Source organism: Phoenix dactylifera, chromosome 1 (genome assembly GCF_051530095.1).
Source record: "Phoenix dactylifera cultivar Ajwa chromosome 1, Ajwa_hap1_PhDact_Kaust_v1.1, whole genome shotgun sequence".
NCBI lineage: Eukaryota > Viridiplantae > Streptophyta > Magnoliopsida > Arecales > Arecaceae > Phoenix > Phoenix dactylifera.
In genome coordinates, this window is record NC_143190.1 from 9,146,001 (window position 1) to 9,170,303 (window position 24,303).

Here is a 24,303-nt window from a genome sequence, read left to right on the forward strand (position 1 = left end):
GCCTCAAAGACAAAATGGCCTTAGGCCCCCAAATACATTGGGCCGCTCCTGATTAGGGCTTAGCATGGAGCGAGAGATCGTCAAAAGAGACGTTAATCCAAGAATCACGTGTTCAAGTGAGCTGTTATGCCACTTGCTGGCCGCGGCTAAATAAAACGGGACGAAACGGATGGGAATAAAACCCAAAACCCTTCGCCTCTTTCCCTCCGCTCCAAACCCAATCCTCGGTTGCCGACTTCCGAATGGACCTCGGCGTCCTTCCCATGCCCGCCCCTCTATCCTTCTCTTCCTCCTCCTTCCTCTCCCGAAACCCTCGCACCCTTCTCCTTTCTAGGCCATTCCCTCCCCCTCCCGACCCCAGAAGAAGGCGTCGCCACGGCCGGGGAAGGGTTCTTGGAGCTTCTCTCTCCGGCGCCGCGGATGGGCCGGAGAAATTCTCATGGCGCAGGGTCTCCGAGTCCATGCGCCGCGGCTCGGTGCGGTTCTTGGCCAGTTTTGGGGAATACCTCAGGAAGGAGACCGGGCTTGATCTGGAGCAAGCCAATCTCAAGGCTCGCGAGCTGCTCGATGGTGCCCGGGGAGCTGCGGAGAAGGGCAGAGGGGTGGTGGATCGGTTCAGGTTGGAATTGGTCCCCGAGTTTATAGGGTGGAACAAGTGGGAGAATTGGAAGGTGCCGTTTTTCTTCTCTAAATTTGTCTCTTTTTTTTTTGTAGTCCAATTTATTACTCTGAACGCAGTTTCATTGGATTAGCTGATAAAAGAATCACCTTATCAATGCTGGATCAACTGATGTAAATTAGAATCTTTATGTGAGCGTAGCGTCTTGTTTTCATTGCTTGTGTTACATGTCATCATACGAGTTGCTTATTCTAATTTCTAATGCTATTTTAGTCACTGATTGTTTCTATAATTCCCGTAGTATGATTACTCATTCAGCATACATCTGAATAAATTCTTGGGGATCAAAGTTTTTATAACTGTAGAATGTTGACTCTTGGAACTTTGATTCAGGATATTTGATGATCAATAGCCATAAACCCTAAGATATGAGGGGGATCGGGTTGAACTTGGAAGGCATAGAGGAAGGGAGATTGCTGGAACACATATAATGTTGATCTGTTTGATTTAGAATATGAGGTGAGGGAGGAGAAAAGCTTTAAAAAAAATCTTACTGCTATAAAGGGTGACTAGTGGGGCTCTGATGCATAATTTTTGGCCCTCTCTTGAAAGAAACTGAAGGAGAAAAGGGCCATTCTTGCAGTCCTTATGAGTAAATGAAGAAGAGGCATAAAGCAAAGGGATGATATGTTCAAAGAGGGAAAATTGAAGAAGAAAAGGAAGAAAAATGAAAGAGAAATTATGAAAAGAGAAGAAAAGGAAGAAGTGAAAATGAAGAAAGAATGGGAAGGGAAAAATCATTGTTGTGTTTTTTTCAGGAGAAAAATATTGTGGTGCAAGAAAATAGGCTAAGAATTATCTGCCTAGATTGGTCAAGCAACTATAGATTTTCATGGATTATGATAGATTTTCTGTTTTCCTGAAAACAGTTTAACCTGTGGAGAATCATCGGATTTTTTCTTAATACATACAAAAATTTTCTATACAGCGATTCTTTTGTATGACAACCAGTTATCTTAGTGCTGTTTTATGCTTTGTAAACTGAAATTTTACTGTTAACTTGGACATGCTCAATTATTTCATGCACTGCTTTATAAATTTGTCTATTAATGGTTAATGTGTAAGATAAGCAAATACATCCATTCAATGTCCTCAGGACAAGGAGAAGTGGGAGCCAAGACGTGTTGGGGCCTTGATTTTGTATATTATTGTTGTTACAATAATATGTCAGAAAACCTATGTGGCTTTTACAAGTTATTTTGATCGTCGAAGCAAGAGAGAACTGACTGAGGCTTTCATGGAGGCATTGATTCCCGAGCCATCACCTGCTAATGTTAGGAAGTAAGTGCATAATGGTTTACTTGGAATTGGTCTAATTAGCCTTTTCTCTTTGTACATGCTATTAATTAGGAAAGTTAATGACCTTGTGGTGTAATCATGATATCTCCTTATTTTATTTTTAATTTTATTTTGTTGATGAAAAGATTCTCTTGTAGTGCATGATGATATGCATTAAATGTTTAAAGGAGATGACATGCTAATCCTAGAGAGTCCACTATTTGCATGTCCATCCTTGAGGCTTGCTCTATGTTTGAAAAGCAAATTAAGTTATTTCTGGGTAAAAGAGATCTTGCTATGTATTTAGATGGATGACTAGATGGTGTTTTGATCCAACACTAAGCACTAGAACATCAGGAGGTTTCATAACATCATTCACAAATCAAGGTATGTCTCCTAAATCGCTAGATACTAATGAATAAGTGAAATCCTGTGAAATCTTTTTCTTTAGCCATCAATTTCCTGTGTCGATGAATTCATACAAAGTAACATGCATATAGATTAACAATTAGATGTTGTGACAGTTGACCATTAAAAAGTAGATCATCAGGAGAAATTATGGTAGCACCATCCACAATGTGAAGTTTGTACCTTTTACCTGCTAGATGGCATGCCATATATACATGCATCCACCAACTCATAATATTGATAACATAAGAACTAGCTAACAACCGACTTCCACCTATGTGCATGCATAATACTTGGGCTGACAAAGTTGAACTTGTTTTAGCTCTTTAAGTTCTCAACATGAGGAATAGTACTCATGAAAACAAGCAAAGCAAAGGATTGAATGCCTAGGCTGTGAACCTTTTAATTCATGATATTCTTGATTGGTGGTTGGTGAATCTACATCCAGTATGATGTTGGATTTATCCATGGAAATTTTAGTCTCAGTGTGTTTAGCTTCAAACTTGCATGGAAGAAATACAATGGGCGTTTTAAACTGCTTATAATTGAATTGTAAGGATAAGGAGTTGGATAATTACTTAATATTTTTGGGTTGTGTCACATAAAGATTCCTGATGGCTAAAACATTACATTGGGATGTCTGGACATCAGAATGATATCCTACAAGATATATAGAGATTTGCATGTCCTTTATACCCTTGTAATGTTATATTTTGCAGGGATTCTGTAGTGAATTCAATCAACTTAGCATGATTTTCACTTGATAAAAAACCTGCTCCAATTGCAAATCTCATTGTTACAAGGAGTCATATATCTGAGGGTGCATCATCAAGAAGCTTACTAATATAAAGGTAGAAATGACCATTGGTCCTAACTTTGACTATCTTTTGTATATATGAACTAAGGGAGGGATGCAGCTTGTCAGTACTTGACTACTGCAGAGGTGCTTTATATCTGGTTCAAGCTCGAACCGTACCAAAACATATTGGGAATTTTGTTTTATGCAGGACTACCATTATTTCACGTACAATTGTAACCATTTTTACACTAGCTGATTTCATATACAACTACAACCATTTTCATACAAGCTATGTTTCCATTTTGTATCTTGATTCGTTGATGCTCTCAGATTATGTATCCTACTTAAAGTTCAAAAATCAGAAATTTCTCTCGTGTTATATCTTTCTACTGATAACCGTATTTGTCCAGCATTTCATGTACGCAAATAATTCTTCTAGTTCATGGATGTTGTGTAAGCTATAAAAAGTTCTACATATTAGACCTTGTTCCCTGTCTTAACTTCAACCCCCTTTTTGCTCTCTTTTTTTTTCAGAATTTTTGTAATGCAATCAGTATTCAAATTCTTGATATGTCACCATGTTTACAACCTGGATGTATTAGTATGGAAATTGAAAACTGGAGCTTCTTTTACACTTGGTTATCATTTTTACTGCAGATACAAGAAAAGCATATGGATGAAGACAATGCCCAAAGGACTAAAAATTAAGAAATTTATTGAAGGACCAGGAGGGGCACTTATTCAAGATGATTCTTATGTTGGAGAAGATGCATGGAGTGATGATCCTGAACCTGCTCAAGATACCGTAAGTAAAGTTATTGACAGTGATACAAGGTTAAGCATTGAACAAAAGAAAGAGTTAAAGGGAAGCTTGGGCATTTCAGGTGGGTTTCCCATTTTTTTGTGTTTTAACCCTCTTTGTAGGTTAAAATTCTTTAACAAATGATATAATATTTTAATTACGCATACCATTTCCACAGTCCAAATGCTAGTTAGGATATGTTGATATTAACATTTGCATATTCTGTGTCTCATGTAAAAAAAAATAATGCTATGGCCCTGCATGTATGAGTTGCTTGGTTGTTTAATAGTAAACCAGCTGGGCAAACCCATATTGATTCTCATAAAGCATCGAAAAATCTCTCACTATCCACTTTCCATATGGATTACAGTTGAGGCTGGCACTTCAATAGAAAAGCAAGAAGGTTCAACAAACTGGCGAGAGCGACTAGGAATGTGGAAGGAAATTCTGAGAAAGGATAAATTAGCTGAGCAAATTAGTTCAATTAATGCTAAATACGTAGTTGATTTTGATATGCAAGAAGTGGAGAAAAGTTTGCGCAAAGAAGTGGTGGAGAAGGTGTCAGATACACAAGGTAGTAGAGCATTATGGATTTCCAAGAGATGGTGGCTTTATCGTCCAAAATTACCTTATACATATTTTCTTGATAAACTTGATTGCTCCGAGGTAATAATTCTATCATTTCTATCAGCATGGTCTAACATCAGATTTTATTTCTGTAGTTGTTTCTTTGTTTTTTGTTTTGGTTTTCCTTGGTTACTCTATGCAGTTAAAGCTGTATGTTGCAAACAGGTTGCTGCTGTTGTCTTTTCTGAGGACCTGAAAAAAGTATATGTAACAATGAAAGAAGGATTTCCTTTGGAGTATGTAGTAAGTTTGATGCCTAATTTTTCCCTCCAGTTACATTTTTGGTGCAAGATCAGAAAAAAATGCAATCCATGTTACTGCATATTAAACCTGAACTTGATCATGGATGAATTTATGTTTTGTAGGTTGATATTCCTCTTGATCCGTACTTGTTTGAGACTGTCTCAAGCTCAGGTGTTGAAGTGGATCTCCTTCAGAAACAGCAAATTCATTATTTCCTTAAAGTTGTGGTTGCATTAGCTCCAGGTTTGCTTATTTTGTATCTTATAAGAGAGTCTGTGATGCTTTTGCATATCACATCTCGGCGATATCTCTATAAAAAGTATAACCAACTTTTTGACATGGCTTCTGCAGAGAACTTTATTCTGGTGAGCTTCATGGCTGCAACTCTAGTTGCTTTTCTTGTTTTGTTATTTTAGGGACTATTATATGCTAATCCACTGAACTGATAAATCTATTGTATGTATTCTAGCCAGTAGAGAGTTCTGATGAGACGAAATCAATGTATAAGGAAGTCGTTTTAGGGGGTGATGTTTGGGATCTTCTGGATGAGGTCATGATTTATATGAATAATCCTATGCAGTATTATGAAAAGGAAGTGGCATTTGTGCGGGTAATCTTTCTTACTTCACTTTTTTTTCTCAATATTATGAAAATGTATATAATAATGAACAGCTCGCACAGGCAACCATTATGAAACAGGCTTAGTGCCTAATAATTGTGGCTAGTGGTGAAGGGTCAGCTCCCAGCTGGCAGGCTCCCTTATCGGCAAAAATTTTAATGGGCATAGTCCTGTTTTCTAAGGGCTGTCTGTGAGGGTTGTTCATTGTTTTAGCATTGCTCTAATATAAAATATCTTTTTGTCTACTTATTGTGGCATAGGGGTATGATATGATCTAAAATATTATCTAATTCCATGCTAGGGTTTACTTCTCTCTGGACCACCGGGGACTGGAAAAACACTCTTTGCACGGACGCTTGCGAAGGAAAGTGGCATGCCGTTTGTTTTTGCTTCTGGTGCTGAATTTACAGATAGTGAAAAAAGTGGGGCGGCAAGGATTAATGAGATTTTCTCCATCGCCAAAAGAAATGTATTCATTCTCTCATCCTTTGTTCTAAAATATAATATGATATTTTCTGTTTCTGAATTCTGACCAGTCTGCACTGGATGTAACTTGATTACTAATATAATAATAATATGGCTTGTTAATGATGACTAACAAGATACATGAAGCCTGCAAATTATTCCTTTGTTTTTCTTTTATTTTTTTTAGCGAGAAGATTTGTAAGGCTCATGAAGTCACAGAAATAATTGAAGTCTTGATGTTTGAGATATTGAAATAAAGAAAAAAAGAGATCTCTATTTGCAAGTGAACTTGAGAATATATATATATATATATATATATGTCACAACATTTTCTGCTTCCTTTAAGTCTGATCTTTGCATAGTTTATTCTTTTATCATTTATCTATTCCTTTCCTCCGCTCATGATGTTTTGCTGTCCTATTCCCTGATCAGTTATAATGTGCTTATGAGAACTCCTTTCAGAGTGATCTCTCAATGTGGTCAAATCTGGTTCTACCATTCCTCTCCTTGAATTGTTTTTAGAAATTAACTTTTCTTTTTAAAAGAATGTGACACTATATTTTTCTTGTGTAGGACCTCTAATTGGTAGATCATTCCATTTTTGTTTCTGTTAGAAGAAAAACTTATTTATCTAAAACCAGGGATTGGTTTCAATTGTTGAATTTTCTGAAACTTATTTTCCAGTTTCCATTTATTGTTAAATCAGTTTTCTGAAAGAAAACAAAATTGAAGTCTGATGGAAAAGGGTTTGTTTTCTATTCTGAGAACTGTGCTGAAATCAGTGGTCATTTCCGGCATTGCAAGAAAGAAAAAAAAAAACTCTGATGCATATTTTCTGGTTTCTGGTTTCTGTTTCTGTTGCTGTTTTTAAAAGCTACTTGCTGTTTCTTTTTCCTGTTTGCTGATGCTGTTTGCTGAAGAAGACAACCTTCCCACCCCCCAGATTTCTGTTTTCTGAATTTTATGCAGAATTTACTGAATCTCAGATAATGGTGCTGGGAATTTTAAATCTGAGACATATACCTGTGCTTGTTTGAATCTCTGCATGATATAGAGATTAAATAAACCTTCTTTTGCTGCTTGTACCCTTCAAAACTGAAATTTTGAATACTGCTTGTGCCCTGACTACCCTGCTTGAAGAATCTCCTGCCCTACATATATTTGTCTTAATCACTGAATCATATAAATTCTAGACTTGATTTAAATTTTGATCTAACTTAACTAATCCTTACACTAAAACCAAACATACTACCAAGGTTCCCTGAACCAGTACTTGGGCTTGTACTGGTAAGCTATCAGTTTGTATGTTATTGGTATGTACCGTACTGACCCACTGGAGCTAGGAGAGGAAGGGGGAGAGAGAGTGAGAGGGAGGGGGAGAGAGAGAGAGAGAGGGAGAGAGAGGGAGGGGGAGGAGGACAGAGAGGGGAGCTATCAGCCTTGTCATTTGCTATGGCAGCTATGGCAGTGAAAAGCCTAAAACCCAAGTAGTTTAAAGATAATTAGGCTTAGGGTTTAAAGATAATTAGGCTAGTTTGGCCCTTCAGCCGAGTCGAACCACTCAAAACCGAGTGGAACCAGGTGGTTCTGCTCGATTTGGAGCAATTTGGGCTAATTTGCGTTGAATCCCAAACTGAATTGCTGAACCAACCTAGTTTCGCACCAATTCAGTTTGGTACGCCGCGAGCCAAGTAGTTGAAGTCGTTTGGCAGACATTGCATACAACTAAGATATAAAGTTTGATCATATTTGTCTTTGGTCCTTTCTATCACCTTCCAACCATGATAGCTTGGTTGAAATGAGTTCGTTTGATGTATCTAATAAATCCAGTAGGTGCATCGTAGCGAGGCATCCCAAGATCATAGAAAGTTTAGTTGTAGTGCACTCCTGAATCGTCGATATGGTCCCAAAGGATTATGATAAAATAAAAAAAAATTAAAATTAAAGAGATTGCCCGAACCTTCTTCAACTGCCTATACATATGATGGTATCATATGTCAACCAGTTTCAAGCAGGATGCCACATTATTCTATAGTGGCATAACTTACTTTCCATTGCATATATTCTCTTAGTGAACATCTCTTAGTGAAAACTAATGCAAACTAAGAAGTAGATCCCGTGATTGGTCTCACAATCTTACCAATGATACATGTCTGTCTTATTTTGTAAATATCATCTTAACATGATATTTGCAAGCATGGGCGCATTAATTTTTGCAAGTATGATCCATGGATTTGCACTAATTATTCTTCACTTATCTTGCTTCTTCCAATGTACAATTCTATTACATGTTCCAAAGAGTTTAATTATAATAAGAAATATTATAGTTTTTTTTCTTTCAGATACACCTTTATTGCATTTTGTTGCTGATTTACTCTTTCATTGAAGTTTTTACTATCGAACTGTTCTTTCAATGTCTATAATCTGGTTGCCTTATTAAATTTGACATTTATTTTTTTTAAAATATTAGTACAATCAAGGTACGCCATACCATACCGAACTAGGCGGTACAAGACATACCATATCGTACTGGTTCGGTACCGGTAATATATGGTACGGGTTGCGTACCGACACTCAATATATTGAATCGGCCTCCATATCGAGCGTACCAACATAGTAACAGGATGACATCGGTATGGGGCCCATTACTGAGATGGCGTACCTTGAGCACAACATTCAGCTGCTTTTTGTCCAATTAGAGATTTTAGTTTTATATGTTGTAAACAAGCCAGTGATCCTCTTGGCAGGCTCCTTCTTTTGTGTTTGTGGATGAAATTGATGCTATTGCGGGACGACATGCGAGGAAGGATCCACGCAGACGGGCAACTTTTGAGGCTCTAATTACTCAGCTTGATGGAGAGTATGTTTTTCTCCTTGTTTGTTCCTATCTTCTTCAAGTGTTGTTGAGTGTATAGAAGAGAAACCCTTCACAAGAGAAAAATCTCAAAGAATTGGATATGTTTCAATTAATATACTAAATTCATGTCACACTAAGGTAAGTATGACTGCCAACTAACGCAGCTAATAAAGCCTTTGGAGGTTGTTACCAAGGACTTTGGTTTGAGTCCTGCCCTCACCCTCATTTCAGATGGGTTTTTCTGTCCTCATTCTAAAATGATCATGAAGGCAGGTATAACATGTTGCTAAATTTGTGCCAAACTAAGAGTTGGTGAATTCAGCAAGTTGATTTGTCTCTCTGTTTTCAGGGCTAGTAACTCAAAATTCTATTTGTTTCATTAGCTTTCATTGAGTATGACTGTGTCTGTTATAATTTGGATGACATGGAAGTCTAAAAAAACTTGTTATGCCCCTTTCTGATTAAATGTTGTTTCTATCTTGGTGGAGTTAAAGTCACTTAGGCAAGTAAAAAGATGAATTTAGAGCTGATTGAATCAAATATATAACAATTTTTTGCATATATCAGTTCCTAGTAATTCTTGAATGTTAATTCTATAAAATCCTGCTAATAGTTTACAACACTACATATTGGTAATAACTAGCCTATCTATTTATAGTTCTAACTTAAGTAAATATGTGCTGTTAGGGTCTTATTGTAAGAAATGTTTTAGGGCATATGCGAACAGTTGACTTAAATGATCATTGCATTCATTAGGTTACTATATCGGTACTAAAAATGTTACTCTCTTTGGTAGCCATTGTCTATTCACAAGCAATATTTTCATATGCATTCTTTGATCTTGTGGTAATATTGGCATGTGGATTGGAGAAAGTATCACAAGTTATTTATGATTTGCAATAATTTCTTCTAAAGTTGATTTTCTCTACTTATTTGAATGTTCTATCATTTTTTAATCCCTTATATCTGAATCTTAATTTATTCTATCTTTTTATTTAATTTTAGTTATTTTTATTTGAAAAATTTACATTTTATGGGTCACTGGGTTGCTTCTCTTAAGTCAAATTGTGAGTGGGCATTGTGAATATGAGTCACATATTTTTCAACCTCAATCTTAACTTCATTGTACTGAAGCTGGTAACTAATAATTGGTCCTTACTGTTCTGTGGTCACTTGCAATTTTGTCATGCACGCTATGGTAACTAGAGTATGGCACAAGCAATGCATGTGTCATGGAAATGCAGAGGCATGGAGCTTCATGAATGCATTTTCAAGGAAGGTTTGATACTTGATATAATCAAGGCTATAGCAAACTGGTACCCCCGCATTGCAGTGTTTTCCAACTTGCCTTTGTTCAACTTTCATATGGCTTATTATCTACATTAGATCAGATATTTTTATGGACACCTGTATTCAAGGTTGTGGATTAGTGGGCGAATGTGTTATGCAGGGAAGACTAAACTAGCAGTAGGGTTATTCTGTTTTTTTTTTGGGGTTTCATAGTGGAATTTTTATTTAACCCAAGTTGGTATTGTGATCAATGATGCCTAATAATATATGCTTTGTGTGAAAAATAGGCTTGTTGCTATATATGTTTTACTTTTTATTAAATTATCTCATATATAAACCTTTTTAGATTGTGCCCTGTCATCTAAGTGAAATACTGGTTATATGTGCCAACATAGGCCTGTTCTCAGGAGTTGTTTCTTTACAGGAAAGAAAAAACTGGTGTTGATCGTTTTTCTCTTAGACAAGCTGTAATATTCATCTGTGCAACTAACCGGCCAGATGAGTTGGATCCTGATTTTGTTCGCCCAGGGCGCATTGATCGGCGACTGTACATTGGTTTACCAGATGCTAAACAACGAGTTCAAATATTTGGTGTGCATAGTGTAGGAAAGAAGCTCACAGAAGATGTGGACTTCGAAAAGGTTAGAATTTTTTCCCCTCACTTTTTTCTCCCTAGAAAATGAAGTACTGTATGCTACTGTCGCATTCAGATTTTATATAACACTTGCATTACAGTTGATAAGGAGAACGTGTAACAAATTCAGCTACCAGTCTACTATTTTGATTGCTTGTATCATTTGGCCCTTTTTTTCCTTAGCTGGGTTTAAATGTCCGATGATTTTAGTTATGAAAGATGTTAGTTGCATTGAAGGTAAGGAGTTAGAAATTCTTTTGATGACCTACTATGACTTTCCTGAGAAATGCCAACTATTGTATTAAAGTTGTTAGGCAGCCCGAGAGTAATTAAAAGAAAGTTAACTAATTTGATTAAATATAGGGGGAAAAATAGGAGACTGGTTAGATCTTTTTCCCGTTGCAAGACATTATATACAGTTTGATGCCCATTGTGGATAAACAATTTGTGATAAATAATCAGGAAAATAGATATTTCATGGCTAGGTATTGTGTCAAATTCAAATTAGTTTAGTCTTTAGTTAGCAGCGATCTTTGAGTCAGTCTCTGGGGAGGATATAGATCCAATGCTGGAAGATTGGTAGGTCAATTGAAAATTTGATATGATAACAACTGTGGCAGGTTGGATCTCAATCCAATGCCAATTAGTGCATTCCAACTTTTTAGTTGGTTGAAATTGCCCTTGTTCCCAGATTTTGCTCGATTATTTTCTTTTTCCAATGAATTTCGAGTTTATATGGGTTCAAGAGGCCTAATACAAATCCTAAGAGTAGTCAGGGCATTAGAATTCTATAAATACCTTTGCACCTCCTCATATTTTCTTGATAAAATCATTAATATTTTTCTTCAAAAACTTTCATTCCTTTGGGTTGTGCAATGCCATAGTTACCATGCGAGATTGCAAAGATCTGCCCAAGAACCCTTGGTAGTGCAACTTTGTGGACTCTTTTGGAGCTTGCACTGTGATGCTTGTTCCTGATTGAGAAGGGAGATTGCAATGCTTGCTGATATTCCTGTACCTTACTCTATTTCCTTTCCTTTCCTTCTTATTGTTTTATATTTCCTTATCTTCCACAGAACCAAAATTGCTTCTTGTTTCTCTCAACTCTGGTACCTAGCAGGACTCTGTCAACCTGACTCACTATCTGCATCGACAACTAAACAATTTCTTAAGTATCTCTTCTCTAACAACCTAAAATAGGTTTGCTTGTTCAATACAATTAGTGATTCAAAAAGTCCATTCTTACGAATTAAGAGGCTCCAGTTAGTGATCCTTTTTGATTATAATGAAACATCAGAAAGTAAAATGAGTAAAATTGAAGATAGATATACTCTTTAAAGGGTAGACTTTGGAACATGAAGAGTCAATGTCTATGAAGTTATTGAAAACTGACTTCTATGTGGAAAGTATAAAACTAGCTTAAGTGCATGATAGGCAATAGAATGTCAGTCGTCTTCTCCTCTGAAGATTAAACATGCAGTAATTAATTTCAGCTGCTTAGGTTTGTGATTGCCATTTGAGCTAAAAGACTGCATCCTCATCCAATCACAAATCTCTTTTACTGATTTAAGTTAAAGGTATTATTTGTTTGCTGTTTACTGTCCATTGTCTATGACCAAAATCTTATGTAAAATTTCCTCTTATGAGGATAAATGCATGAGATGCACATGGAATTTTGTTTTGTTCCAAATAAGGGAACTTGTTGGTTGATAACTTGATATAATGGGATGACACTGTTCAACATTGGGATAGTCTGGTAGAGATATTGGAGGCCTAGTGGAAGGCCAAGGGATTCACACAAGCAATGTGGCTTATTTCATGGGTTCTTTTTGATTGCTAAATTTAAGTCTGCATAACACTCTATCGAGACCTGCTAATCTGAACCGGTTGTTACATGAACTGGATATCTGCAGCACATTTCTCTCTGGGAGCCTGCAAGTGGAGGTATGCAATGAATAATAACCTACATTTACTGGAAAGATGTATTGCATGTAGACTTATGAGATGCCACTATATCATCTGGTCTTCATTAATACTCCTGCTCACAGGATTAACATTAGATGGGTTATTCTACATTTTCAGATTTCAGCCGTTTTTAGGAATGGAGTTGCCTTTGTTCTGGGGTTTTCTGCAAATTCTTACTAATTTAGGAATTCCACAAGAGGAGTGTTAACAGTTTGGACAAGGATTGATATTTGATGGTTATGGTTGTGGTAATTCACAATGAATAATTATAAAGCTGATTTGGATATATCACTCTTTTTTAATTATCACATTCAAGATGTTTGTAGAAGAAACACTATTTGACAAATCTGTCTTGACACAGCTCAACATCCAGGAACATATCATGCTTTGGAATCTGAATGGATGCTGTACTTTAAACTTTCTGTCAAGTTGTATTACATGGACTGTGTGTATTGGAAGTTTTATTATGCTGATATTATCATTTTGTGATTATCTGAATATTATTATTGATTGATGCCCTTTATGTTAAACAGCTTGTATTTCGTACTGTTGGCTATTCTGGAGCTGATATCCGGAATCTTGTCAATGAAGCAGCAATAATGTCTGTAAGTTTAAAAAAATTCTTACATATTTTATCAAATGATTGGAGATCGTTGGTAAAGTTCCATTATGTTTATTGGTTTCGTGAAAAGTAAGCAGTACTATTTACCATATAAACAAACCTCTATATGCTTGTAGCAGTATACATTTCTTTTAACTTGGAATTTGTAGCTTATGATAGTATTATGTGCTGAATTCATTTCTAGTTAATATTTCCATGGATGCGTAAATAAATTGGAAGGGATAGTAGTCTTCCATTAACTTTTTATTGGCAACTGTTTTCTGGTCTTATCAAAGCTATCAGTGGGTAAACAAAAGCATACTTAAGTCATAGGCTGTATGGGATCTCTGGTGCTCTAGCTTTCTTCTCTCATTCCATTTACTTCTTGTTCTTGTCTCATCAGTTGATACCATATCAAAGCAAAGATATAGATGCAATTTCAGCAGAGAATCAAGTAAAACCAAGATTCAAATCAAGTTGATGGCATGCAATAATCAAACGCAATCATTTTCAAAATCTTCTTTCTGATGAGTAAATCCACAAGAAAATACATCTATATAATTAAGCCTAAGTGGATTAAGTGGTGGGTTATGTAGAAGAGAGAGGAACAAGAAGAGGTGATAGCATGGATGGATGTTATGGCAAGGAAATGGATAAAATAGCAGTGACTGTAGACTTGACCCTTTTTACAGATTATGGTGGAGAGTTCGAAAAGTTGAACTTTGATTATTTGCGATTATTTATATAATAAGTGGCTATACAATATGTAATCATATACAGTCTATGCATGCATGAGAAAACAAAATGCAACCCATTGTAGAGCAGTAGTCTCCAGCATAATTTTTTGTAAGAAAGTTTGACTTTATCCTAGGTTGGCCATTGAGAAACTCCAAACTTTGAAAACTTATTTTAAATTTATATTATGTATATTACCAAGTTAGTGTAACTTTAAATACTTAAATATAATAATCCAGTAGTTAGAATTTCATAGTTTTTGTTTTATATTTTCTTGGAAAGGCCAAAATAAGTGTCTTCAAGTGCTTATTCATGCAGCTCCAACATTTTGTCGTACAGGCTAATGGTGGTCTATTTTCTCATCATGAATGCTCACTTGGACTTCACCTTGAAGAGTAGATATTCTTGAATACATGACATATCTTTCCACTTGCCCTCATAAATAGTAAATTATCGCTTCTATGCACATAAAATAAACATTAACTTCTACCAGTTTCAGTTCATGTACTCCTTAAGGTTGAAAATATATGTTGTTAATTGGAAATTTTATTTTGTTATGGTAGGATTTGAAATTTATTTGTTCCTTAATTACCTTGTGAAATTCTAGACCAACTTTTCATTAAATAGGGAATGAATTATGCTAGCCTATGAAATCCTTACTATGTAATGGTTATGCACATCTATTTGGATCAATCTTGCCCTTTCCAGTAATCTAGATTCCTATTATGGCTTTCAGGTAAGGAAAGGCCATACCATGATTACCCAGCAGGACATAATCGATGTGCTAGACAAGCAATTGCTGGAGGGCATGGGTGTGCTGCTCACAGAAGAAGAGCAACAAAAATGTGAAGAAAGTGTAAGTATTCTTCTTTCTCAATAATTTTACTTGGATGCATATCTTCAATATCACAGCTGTATTTTTAACAAGGCATTTTGTTATTCATGTCCATGTGAAAGGTTTCTATTGAGACAAGGAGATTGTTGGCTGTCCATGAAGCTGGCCATATATTGTTAGCTCATATATTCCCCCGATTTGATTGGCATGCATTCTCTCAGCTACTTCCTGGTGGCAAGGTATGAGTTTGACTCTGGATTTGGAGATTAGTGATGACTTGTCACTCCGATCAATGGAGATTACTGCAGACTAGAGTCATCTATTCGGATGCTACTGTTAAGCTTTAGAAGTTATTCAAAATTGTCATCTGATATATCTGCATATAAATTTGTGCAGGAAACTGCAATTTCTGTGTTTTATCCAAGGGAAGATATGGTAGATCAAGGATACACAACCTTTGGATACATGAAGATGCAAATGGTAGTCGCACATGGAGGGCGCTGTGCTGAACGAATTGTGTTGGGTGATGACATCACTGATGGAGGAAGAGATGATCTAGAAAAAATTACAAGAGTATGTGAAATTTTATAGATTTGAAGGATATCTGCTTGTACTTCCACATTCCATCTTTTTTGTACGTCGGTTGATAACTATAATGAGTAATTAATTTGCTGATTTATTGCTGCCTTATCTGATTGAAAAATTTTAATTGTTTCCTACATAATTATACATTCCTTGAGATGAATACTTTCACCTTTTTCGTAGGTCTTATTTCTTTAAGATATTGACTACATCCTGTGGTTTCAAGTAATATGATCTGTCCACTTATCAATACATTGACATTCTTAGATGGAAATGTTTCCTAGGTATTCCCAATAATTGCTTAAACATTCTTAATCTGGTTAAAATATAATTCCATCATTGTCCTTAGAAGTTTCTATTTAAGCTTAGTTGTCATGAAAGCAAATCAGTCCACAATTCTCTGTGTGTGTGTGTGTGTGTGTGTGAACGCGCGCGCGCGCTCATAGAGCGCATGTGTGGATGTGTATATATGTATATCTCTACCTCTTGCTTTCTCTCCCTCCCTTCTTGATATCATAATCATGGGACAAATGCTAAATTGCTGAAACTTTTCAAGAACATTTTGTAGACAAACCATCTAGACCCCAAGGTAAGCAGGGAAGATATGCATGGTTAGCTTTACACAAGAAAAACCATGTGCTTCATTGTAATAATTGATTCAGAGTGACCTCTGTTGATTGGCACATACTGTTTATGTAGTAATTACTACATTGTAGTAATTAATTTGTTCATTGTAGTAATATGTCTTTTCCTAATTAAGCCTACTCTAGTGCTGCATATTTATATTCATTTTTCTAACATACTAAATATTAGCATTTCATTGTATATGTGCTGACTAAAATTTATGCATAATGATGAGAATTAAGAACCAAGTGCTTCTTTCACCAATTATGGGTTTAGTGCAGATAGCCAGAGAGATGGTAATTAGCCCCAGAAATTCAAGATTAGGCCTTGCAACTCTAGTCAAAAGGGTTGGAATGATGGATCGACCAGATAGTCCAGATGGCGAGTTGATCAAGTATAAGGTATTCTTTATTTGCCTTCTTAAGTCCTGGTACACAATAAAATGGCATTCTTTTCTCATTATTAACTTTTTTTTTCTTTTGATTTGTTTTAGTGGGATGACCCTTATGTGATTCCTGCTGAGATGACTCCTGAAGTGTCTGAATTATTTACTCGAGAGCTCACAAGGGTAACATCTTTCTTGTCTTTGTAAATTCTGGGTACATAAGATATCTTCAACCATATAAGTGATACTGATTACTTTCTTTTTGAGCAATAATTGTTGATCTTATGTTTTGTTGGATCTTATGTGATGAACTATTGGCACTGGCAGTTGCAAATATATGTCTGAACTGTTGCTTGTGTGGTTGATAGGGCATAAGTGTTCTATCAGAAAAATTTAATTACACACTATTTGTAGAAACTTGCTAGATACCTGTGTGCATACATTGATTGACAAGCATGGGCATACCCATGATACCATGCTATTGTAATTCTCGCAATGGGCGAGTGGACATTGGGAAACAGGCCTCACAGAGGTGGTGGTTGTGTTTTTTTTTGGGGGGTGGGGTGGGGGCTTGTTTGTTTCAACTTGAGGTTGTCCATGAACAGCCATAGATCACTATGTCAGGATAGTGGATGTATATATGAAAGAACATATGTACAATTTTGAAGGCTCTTGAGAAGATTTTAGAAATCCTTCCTTTCCAACTCCAATTTGATGCAAACTGCTTCTGTGAGCTACTTCATAACTGATACGACACTTGTCTAGAAACTTAGGAGTAGGGATACTTTCAGTATCTGATATAGATTGATTTTTAGATGCGTTTGTCAAAGTTGTTAAATAATAGAGTTTTATGGGTAAGCATTTCTATCATTAATAGCTATTGGACCTCTTTATTAGCACCTTTTCATGTATATCAAGGGAAACAAAATCCTTGCTGTAATGGCATTTAGATGGACAAATGTGTCAGGGTTATAGAGAGGTATAAGATGTCGAACATGTCGAACAATGAAATAACGATCTGAGGCAACTTGCATTAGTTCCCTTTTGCAAATGTTTGAAAGTGCATGTGTTCAAAAAGTACTAGTTCATCAAACTAACTATGCCTTATAAACAACAATGCGCAATTGTTACATGGGTTATAAATGAAAGCATCTTTAATGTTGGAAAATGTAAATGTTAGCTTTGAGGACCCTTGGTCACATCAAATCTTTAAATTTCATGAAGAATATAAACAGCAATTTATCCTCCACAATTTGATAAGTTAATCTGTTGAAAATGGCTTTTATTCTAGAGTAATTTTTTGAATGTGTGTCTTGTCTTATTCACATAGATTCAAGGGAACATCAAAATTCAGCTATTAGCCTCTAGTACTAATAAAATGAGACATTGCCAATAGAAAAAAATTGACTCCTTTACTTTTCAAGTGAGTTAGCAGATTTTCTTGTTAGACCAAATGTCAGAAATGAAATACTGTACACTAGGATTTTACATTTATCATTCAATCATCTCTCTTTCTTTGAAGAAATGATTTAATGTTGATCTATATGAAAATTAGTAGAGGCATAATAAAGCTACATGTCTTGTTTATAAAGAATCACTATTTTCATTAGCTTTTTTGCATGATACTCCATTTAAACACATTTTGTTTTTGGTGGCATAATCTGGTTCTAAATATTACATACTGATGTATTGTAGGCTGCAAAAGCTCTCCAATTACGTGAAAAGTTAACCCATTACTATAACATTGTTTTGATCCCAAAATTGGACCCGATAATCTAACCAAGTCATATTCTAGGATTGTCGTATTGGACCAAACTACACTATTCGATCAGTATGGTACCGTTCCAACCATGAACTAGGGCAGTTGATGGTCTCGCATGAAATAGGAACCAAATCGATGCGAACTGGTCTTTAAGGGGCTGAACTGCCTATAACCACTCGTTTCCAAATGGTTCGGCCTGGTAAGGGCCTGGTACAAGCCTAATGAGTCCCTTCCCCTCAACAATTGAAGGAGAAAAGGTTGCCATGCCCTTTTATCCCTAGTGTAAGAGGAGAAAGAGAGGAGGCGAGAAGAAAGAGGAGAGAATGGAAGGATGAGCAGGGCGGGCAGCTTATGTTCAGCAAGATATCTTCCTGGATTCCGTCTTCCATTTTTTTTTGGTTATAGCCCATAATAGGAAAAAATTTAAAAAATATGGAAAAATCATGCCAACATACAAATATTTTGGCATGATTTTGTGATATATCATAGATCTTAGTCAAATCAACACAATGATATATTTTTTTATTTTTGATATTTATTTTATTTTTTATTAAAATTAAAGATGTTAGATTCAAAAATAAGTACTATTCTTGGGGTCTAACATGCTATTTGCTATCCTTTTTTTTTACAACAATCTGATTAATTTTTGTCATACTAATTGCTTCTTGAGTAAAAGTCCAACTTTAAACTAATTTCCAGATTTATTAGGCTATTAGTGCTTAATACAGGCTGAACAAAATATATGTGGTACTCCTATCAGAGGCTACACTAGTCAGAATTAAAATATTTAATATAAGCATGTAACATAAAAAATAAAGGATATTACATTTAAACATCAAAAATGAACTCACAAACCCTACGTTGACTCAAAACTAAATAAAAACAGTGCAAAACCTTGAAACCAAAAAAAAATTCAAAAAATATACTGGTACAATCTAGTACCATACCATACTGGTCACCTATTGGTATATAGTCCGCTACAAGATTGTGAATCTTGATCATATCCAAATCCTGCATGTTATGTATTGTTATTTGTTGGATGTGGTCAAATCTTCTTTTGATAGCCCAATGGTCAATCCCCTAATAATTAACATATATTTGAAATCCCTTTAGGGCTAGAATTGGTTGGGGTCATCTTGGGCCACCTCCCCGAGCCAGATTGAGTGTGATATAAATGCAATAATTAGGCTTAGGTCTGGGTTTTTGGGGAAAGTATCTGAGAAACAATGCTGTTGGGGGTATCACTTATAAGTGATTACTAATGTAATAAGAGACTCAAACCTGACATGAACCTGATATGAAAAATAGGCCCAGAGTTTAGATAGGACACCTAGAATCCAAACCTGACATCAAAGTCATTTAACGTATTGTTTGTCAGGTATCATCCCTAATAAGCTATCTTTAAATTTTGTACCTCAAGACCCTTGTGTTGTTAATTTGCTTGCTGTTAGTCCTCTAATATCAGACCAGGGGTTCAATATCACTTTAGAGAGTATCTTATACAAATTACACAATTGATTCCACCTTTTCTCAACACAAGCACTTGAAGGACTGGAACAAGGTTTAATACTGGTGGAATGGCGGAGCATCCCACTGTCCTGGGTATCAGGATAGTACGAGATGAGAAACGAACAATGATGGGACAGGACATCCACCTTCCAGTGTTTGTATGTGAGGCATCCTGTGGCATAAAAAAATGGGATGGCGCCATCCCATGGTATCCAAAACCCAGGAAATAGTTATCATTGTAATCACTCAAAGTATCCGAGCCACTTTTTATACTTTAACAATGTAGGATCATCTAGATTGGGTATTGTGACACTAGATAATGCTTTGAGTTCTGTCTTACGTTTTGTCTTCTTCTATATGCTTAATTAATCTTGGACTTTTTGAATAAAATTTTCATAATTAATTCGTATTTTCTTGACAGTATATTGATGAGACGGAAGAACTTGCCATGAACGGTTTACTGCAGAATAGGCATATCTTGGACATGATTGCTAGAGAACTTTTGGAAAAGTCAAGGATCACTGGACTGGTATGATGTTACTTGCTTTTCTGACTTTGAAATTTAGTGCTCTCCTCAGTTTTCTGATTTGAGTCTTGAGATTAGGCAAACATGCAGTCCTTGATCAGCATCTGTCATCATTAAAGAGTAAATTGTTTCTTTAAACATGTTCTTCATCACTTTCATTTATTCAGGAAGATTTTTTTTTTGTTCCTTTTGAGTTGTTAGCTTTGATTTTTTTGATCAAACATCTGCTTATTCATTATCTACGAATGGTCAGTCTGGGTACGAAAGTTGTACAAGCTGCATAAAATCTCAAAAAATTTTGTGGATGAAATTTTTAATTGTCATGAAATATTATATAACTGTTTTCAAGGACATAAGGCTTCACAGGTATCAGGAAAGGTACGAGATAACTTTATTTCAGAGACAGGTGAATGCTCTGACTTCATGAAGATATAATTTTTCAATCTCATGCTTGACCATATGGAAAGCTTCACAGGCATAGGAAAAGTTCTAGACAACTTTCTTTCAAAATATAGATGGTATGCTACATTCCTGTGATAACATTCTTTCAAAAAAATGAATCCTAAGTGATTTCATCTTGCAGTTGTATGAAGCACTTCATTTCTGCTGGCTTTTTTTGAGATTTGAGTTCAAGAGCAACATTGTGAAGGACTTTTCTAGATCCGGCTATTGATTATGATTAGGTAACATCTCAAAGGTGAGGTGGACTTGGTGTGGTGCAAAAGTGTAGGTTAGAAGTTGGGGAGGGTAGTGTCGAATATAGACTTTGGGGTCCGGCCTAAGGAATCAATGTTGGATAGAAATCAATGTTGGAAAGATACTGTTGATTTGGATGTGTTGGATGCTTTAAATACAAGTGAAATTCTTCAATTACAGAAGCGGGGCTTTGATGTTTTTATAACCAAGTTAGGGATGCAGGTTTCAGAAAACCTTGGCCAATTATCATACATGTTATATGCCTAAGCTAATCTTAGAGATTAGATGGGAAATAAGTATTTTGATTGCAATGCCATTGGGAATATGAAGATATGTTTCTCTGATGTATGTTTGTGTGTATAAAAGATGACATACCTATTTTGCTATTATTTTGTCATCATTCTTGACACTAGTACTCTTAATTCTAAGTATATTTGCAAATGAACAATGTAACATATCATGTTTTGTACTTGTGACCACTTTTCAAATCTATGAAAGTACAACTACCTTACTCGCATGACACCTTTCGATATTGTTGGCCAACAGGGACAATCATTGAAATGTTTTGAAGTAAAAAGTGACTTGATGAACCAATCAACCACCAATATGTTTTTTTGTGGTTTATAAATAAAAGAACCACCTTTGCATGTGTGTGCATGCATTAATATGTTAGAGCTTGACATGAAAGATTTTTTTTTTTGTGATTTATAAATAACAGAACCACCTCTGTAGTTTTGGTGTGTGGGGGTGGGTAGGCACGATGGTCCAATTACCCAGGCCTTCCACATGTAAGTGATAGAAGATATCTAATGGAAGAGGAGCTGGATTGATAAACTGCATGTATGCCTTTTTAGTGTCTCTGATCTCTAAATTGAACAGCCCTATAATATTTGCCATCTTTGTCTCTTTTGGTGGGTATTAGTTGACTCCTAGAACTTGATTTTGGATGTTCAGCATGGCTTGGCCATCTAGTAAGCTTGCCACTGTCATGATAACACTGCAACAATACTCATCAACATTTTTCCTTAGTAGTTGAGAATAGAAATTTTTCATCATTAGTGAAAATTTTCACTGAGCTTGTACATCACAACTTTTTCATCATTCGTGAAAATTTTCACTGAGCTTGTACATCACAATTCATATGCCACAGTTCACATACTTGGGAAGCCCATATAGCTTGTTTGAATACCTTTGTAGAACTTATGATTTTCAGAATAGTACTCTTCAATATTTTTTAATCAAATCAACAGCTCAGTAGAGCAATAAAATTTTAGGGAGTTATCACTGTAATGTTGTAATTTATGGCTTTGCTGATAAATGCTCTAAACCCTGAATGTGATGCATTTATCTATTCAGGAAGTGGAGGAAAAAATGAAGCAGATGTTCCCTGTCATGCTTCAAGATCTAGCAGAACCATTCCAAATAAACCTGGATGAGGTATTCTACTTGGTTTTCTGTTCCTGACTTACATTTATAAATTGTTAATTTTCCAAGTTGGCGATTCACACAGCTGATGGTGTATTCTTGTACTGTTTATCTATTTTTTTCCATGAATTTGTTGAGTCTGTGTTGCCTCCTTGGCTCTCTGCCCTATTTTGCATTTTTGTCAAGTAAGTTTTACCTGATATTTCTTTTTTCAAATCCGTTTCTTAGGAGGGACCATTACCTGTTAATTCCCGGTTGCGTTACCAGCCACTGGACGTTTATCCTGCACCTCTCCACCAGTGTTAAGAGTTCTGGCACTCAATTAAATTAACAGCTCCATCAAATTGTAATATCAGATGCACGAATATTCCCATGGTGAGTATTTACATGCTGTTTTCCAGTGATCATAAGCTGGAAATCCACGGCTTTTTATTGACAGTACCAAACAGAAGATTCTTTTCCTACAGAACTCTCATGGTGCATTTTGAGGCTGCTAGCAGTCTCTTTTCTAGTCTGGCCAATTATTTGATCGTCAGACTGAGCTCCTACAGGTTGTATGATTATTGTTCACTACTTTGTAATTGAATATGATGTGATTATATGTAGCATTGAGAACACTGCCCTGCAAAACACAATTTTTGGCTATTGAGTTCAAAATAGGATAGTTGTAAATGCTATCTTTTCCAAGCCTGGAAATCCTGTGAGATTTCAAATTTGGCCATCAAAGTGGCCCTATATTTAGTCTTGGCAGTATGGCGGCAATTATTCAGATACCCTGTGAGTTTCTTTGTATGACTTGCACTTTCAGGGTAAACGTTCAGATGCACGAGCTGTGAAGAGCACGAGTCACTGAAGTAGCCGTACAAGGTTTCCAACGGCATTGTTTGTTTGACCTGTATATTTATCAGCAAACATGTATCAGATTTCAGGAAACAAAGTACTCGATTTTTTCTTTTTTCATATTCTCCAAGCTCTCTTTCTCTAGGGATTGTATAACTTTGGTCTTTGTGATAGATATTTTTTGGCACATTTCAAACTAAATAGTTTCTCTGCATGAATCACGAATCTGGGGTTTCTTCTAAGTCAGGTTATCTCTGGTCTGTATTCGAATTATCCTTCTTTTGAACTCTTTTTTTTTAAAAAAAAGAAATACTTTCATGAATGGGGTTGTAAAATTACTTGACCGAATTAGGTGTATAATAGATAAAGATTATGAGAATGTATGTTAAAATAATTTAAATATAAAAACAATGGGAGAGAGTATGTTACCTTATTTGTCTAAGTTGCAAATAATCTACTTTTTTTTTTAAAAAAAAAGGTTTGAAATTGATCTGTAAAATATATTATTTGGGGTAATATAAAAGAATGGGCAAATTGGAATTAAACTTTGCAGGGTTATTTAACTAATCCCTCTAGTATGCTAACTGTTGTGATTCAAATTTGGCCTGAGGGTGACCATGCCGGGGGAGTCGAAGGAGCTGCCGGCTGGGGTCGAGAAAAGAAAACCACTTCCTTTGCAATGGTGTATCTACGCGAAGCCTCACTGGTGGTTCCGGTGAAGGCCTTCCGACGTTCAAGTTAGAGTGGATCTTGGTTGGTTCAAAAATTCCTGTAATGTTATCCGATGGAGCTATTTATAATCTTCGTAAAAATGTTTAGGTGGTGGAGGTATGACCCGTCCTCATCATGAGAGGAGATGGATTTTAGACAGATGGCGCGCAGCTGGAGCTTGCTTAAGGCATACGGCGTAGGCCGTTCTTATGAACGGTAAGCAATCGATGAGTGTGACGGAGTATGGCTGGAGTAGCATGGTGTTGTGCTTGGCTGTTATTGGCCAGCAAGCAAAGCATGGCGCGGTGGCGTTGCAATATACGACCACGTAGGTGGGCGCAGACACGCACGTGGATGCAGTCGTGGGCGAGGCTGAGCTCGATGAGGGGTCGCATCATATATTTGG

The 24,303-nt window shown here is 36.1% G+C and overlaps 1 protein-coding gene across 2 annotated transcripts; it reads left to right on the forward strand.

The window, feature by feature from the left end:
* The first annotated feature begins 111 nt into the window (after positions 1 to 111).
* On the forward strand, positions 112 to 23,428 carry FTSH12 (FTSH protease 12). 2 transcript variants are annotated; one of them, XR_015977307.1, is made up of 20 exons: positions 154 to 671; positions 1,776 to 1,960; positions 3,822 to 4,048; positions 4,337 to 4,632; positions 4,759 to 4,836; positions 4,959 to 5,201; positions 5,306 to 5,446; positions 5,757 to 5,924; positions 8,668 to 8,780; positions 10,492 to 10,708; positions 13,200 to 13,271; positions 14,739 to 14,858; positions 14,960 to 15,076; positions 15,234 to 15,410; positions 16,325 to 16,444; positions 16,537 to 16,611; positions 20,121 to 20,228; positions 22,278 to 22,358; positions 22,575 to 22,721; positions 22,814 to 23,428. XR_015977307.1 is itself a non-coding variant. In XM_008807757.5 (19 exons), exons 1-19 carry the CDS (start codon positions 243 to 245, stop codon positions 22,650 to 22,652), a joined length of 3,045 nt encoding a protein of 1,014 aa, XP_008805979.3. In that variant the 5' UTR covers positions 112 to 242; the 3' UTR covers positions 22,653 to 23,428. The 2 variants fall into 2 exon arrangements, 1 of the variants encoding a protein (XP_008805979.3); XM_008807757.5 differs by having other exon boundaries at positions 112 to 671; positions 22,575 to 23,428.
* Positions 23,429 to 24,303: the final 875 nt, after the last annotated feature.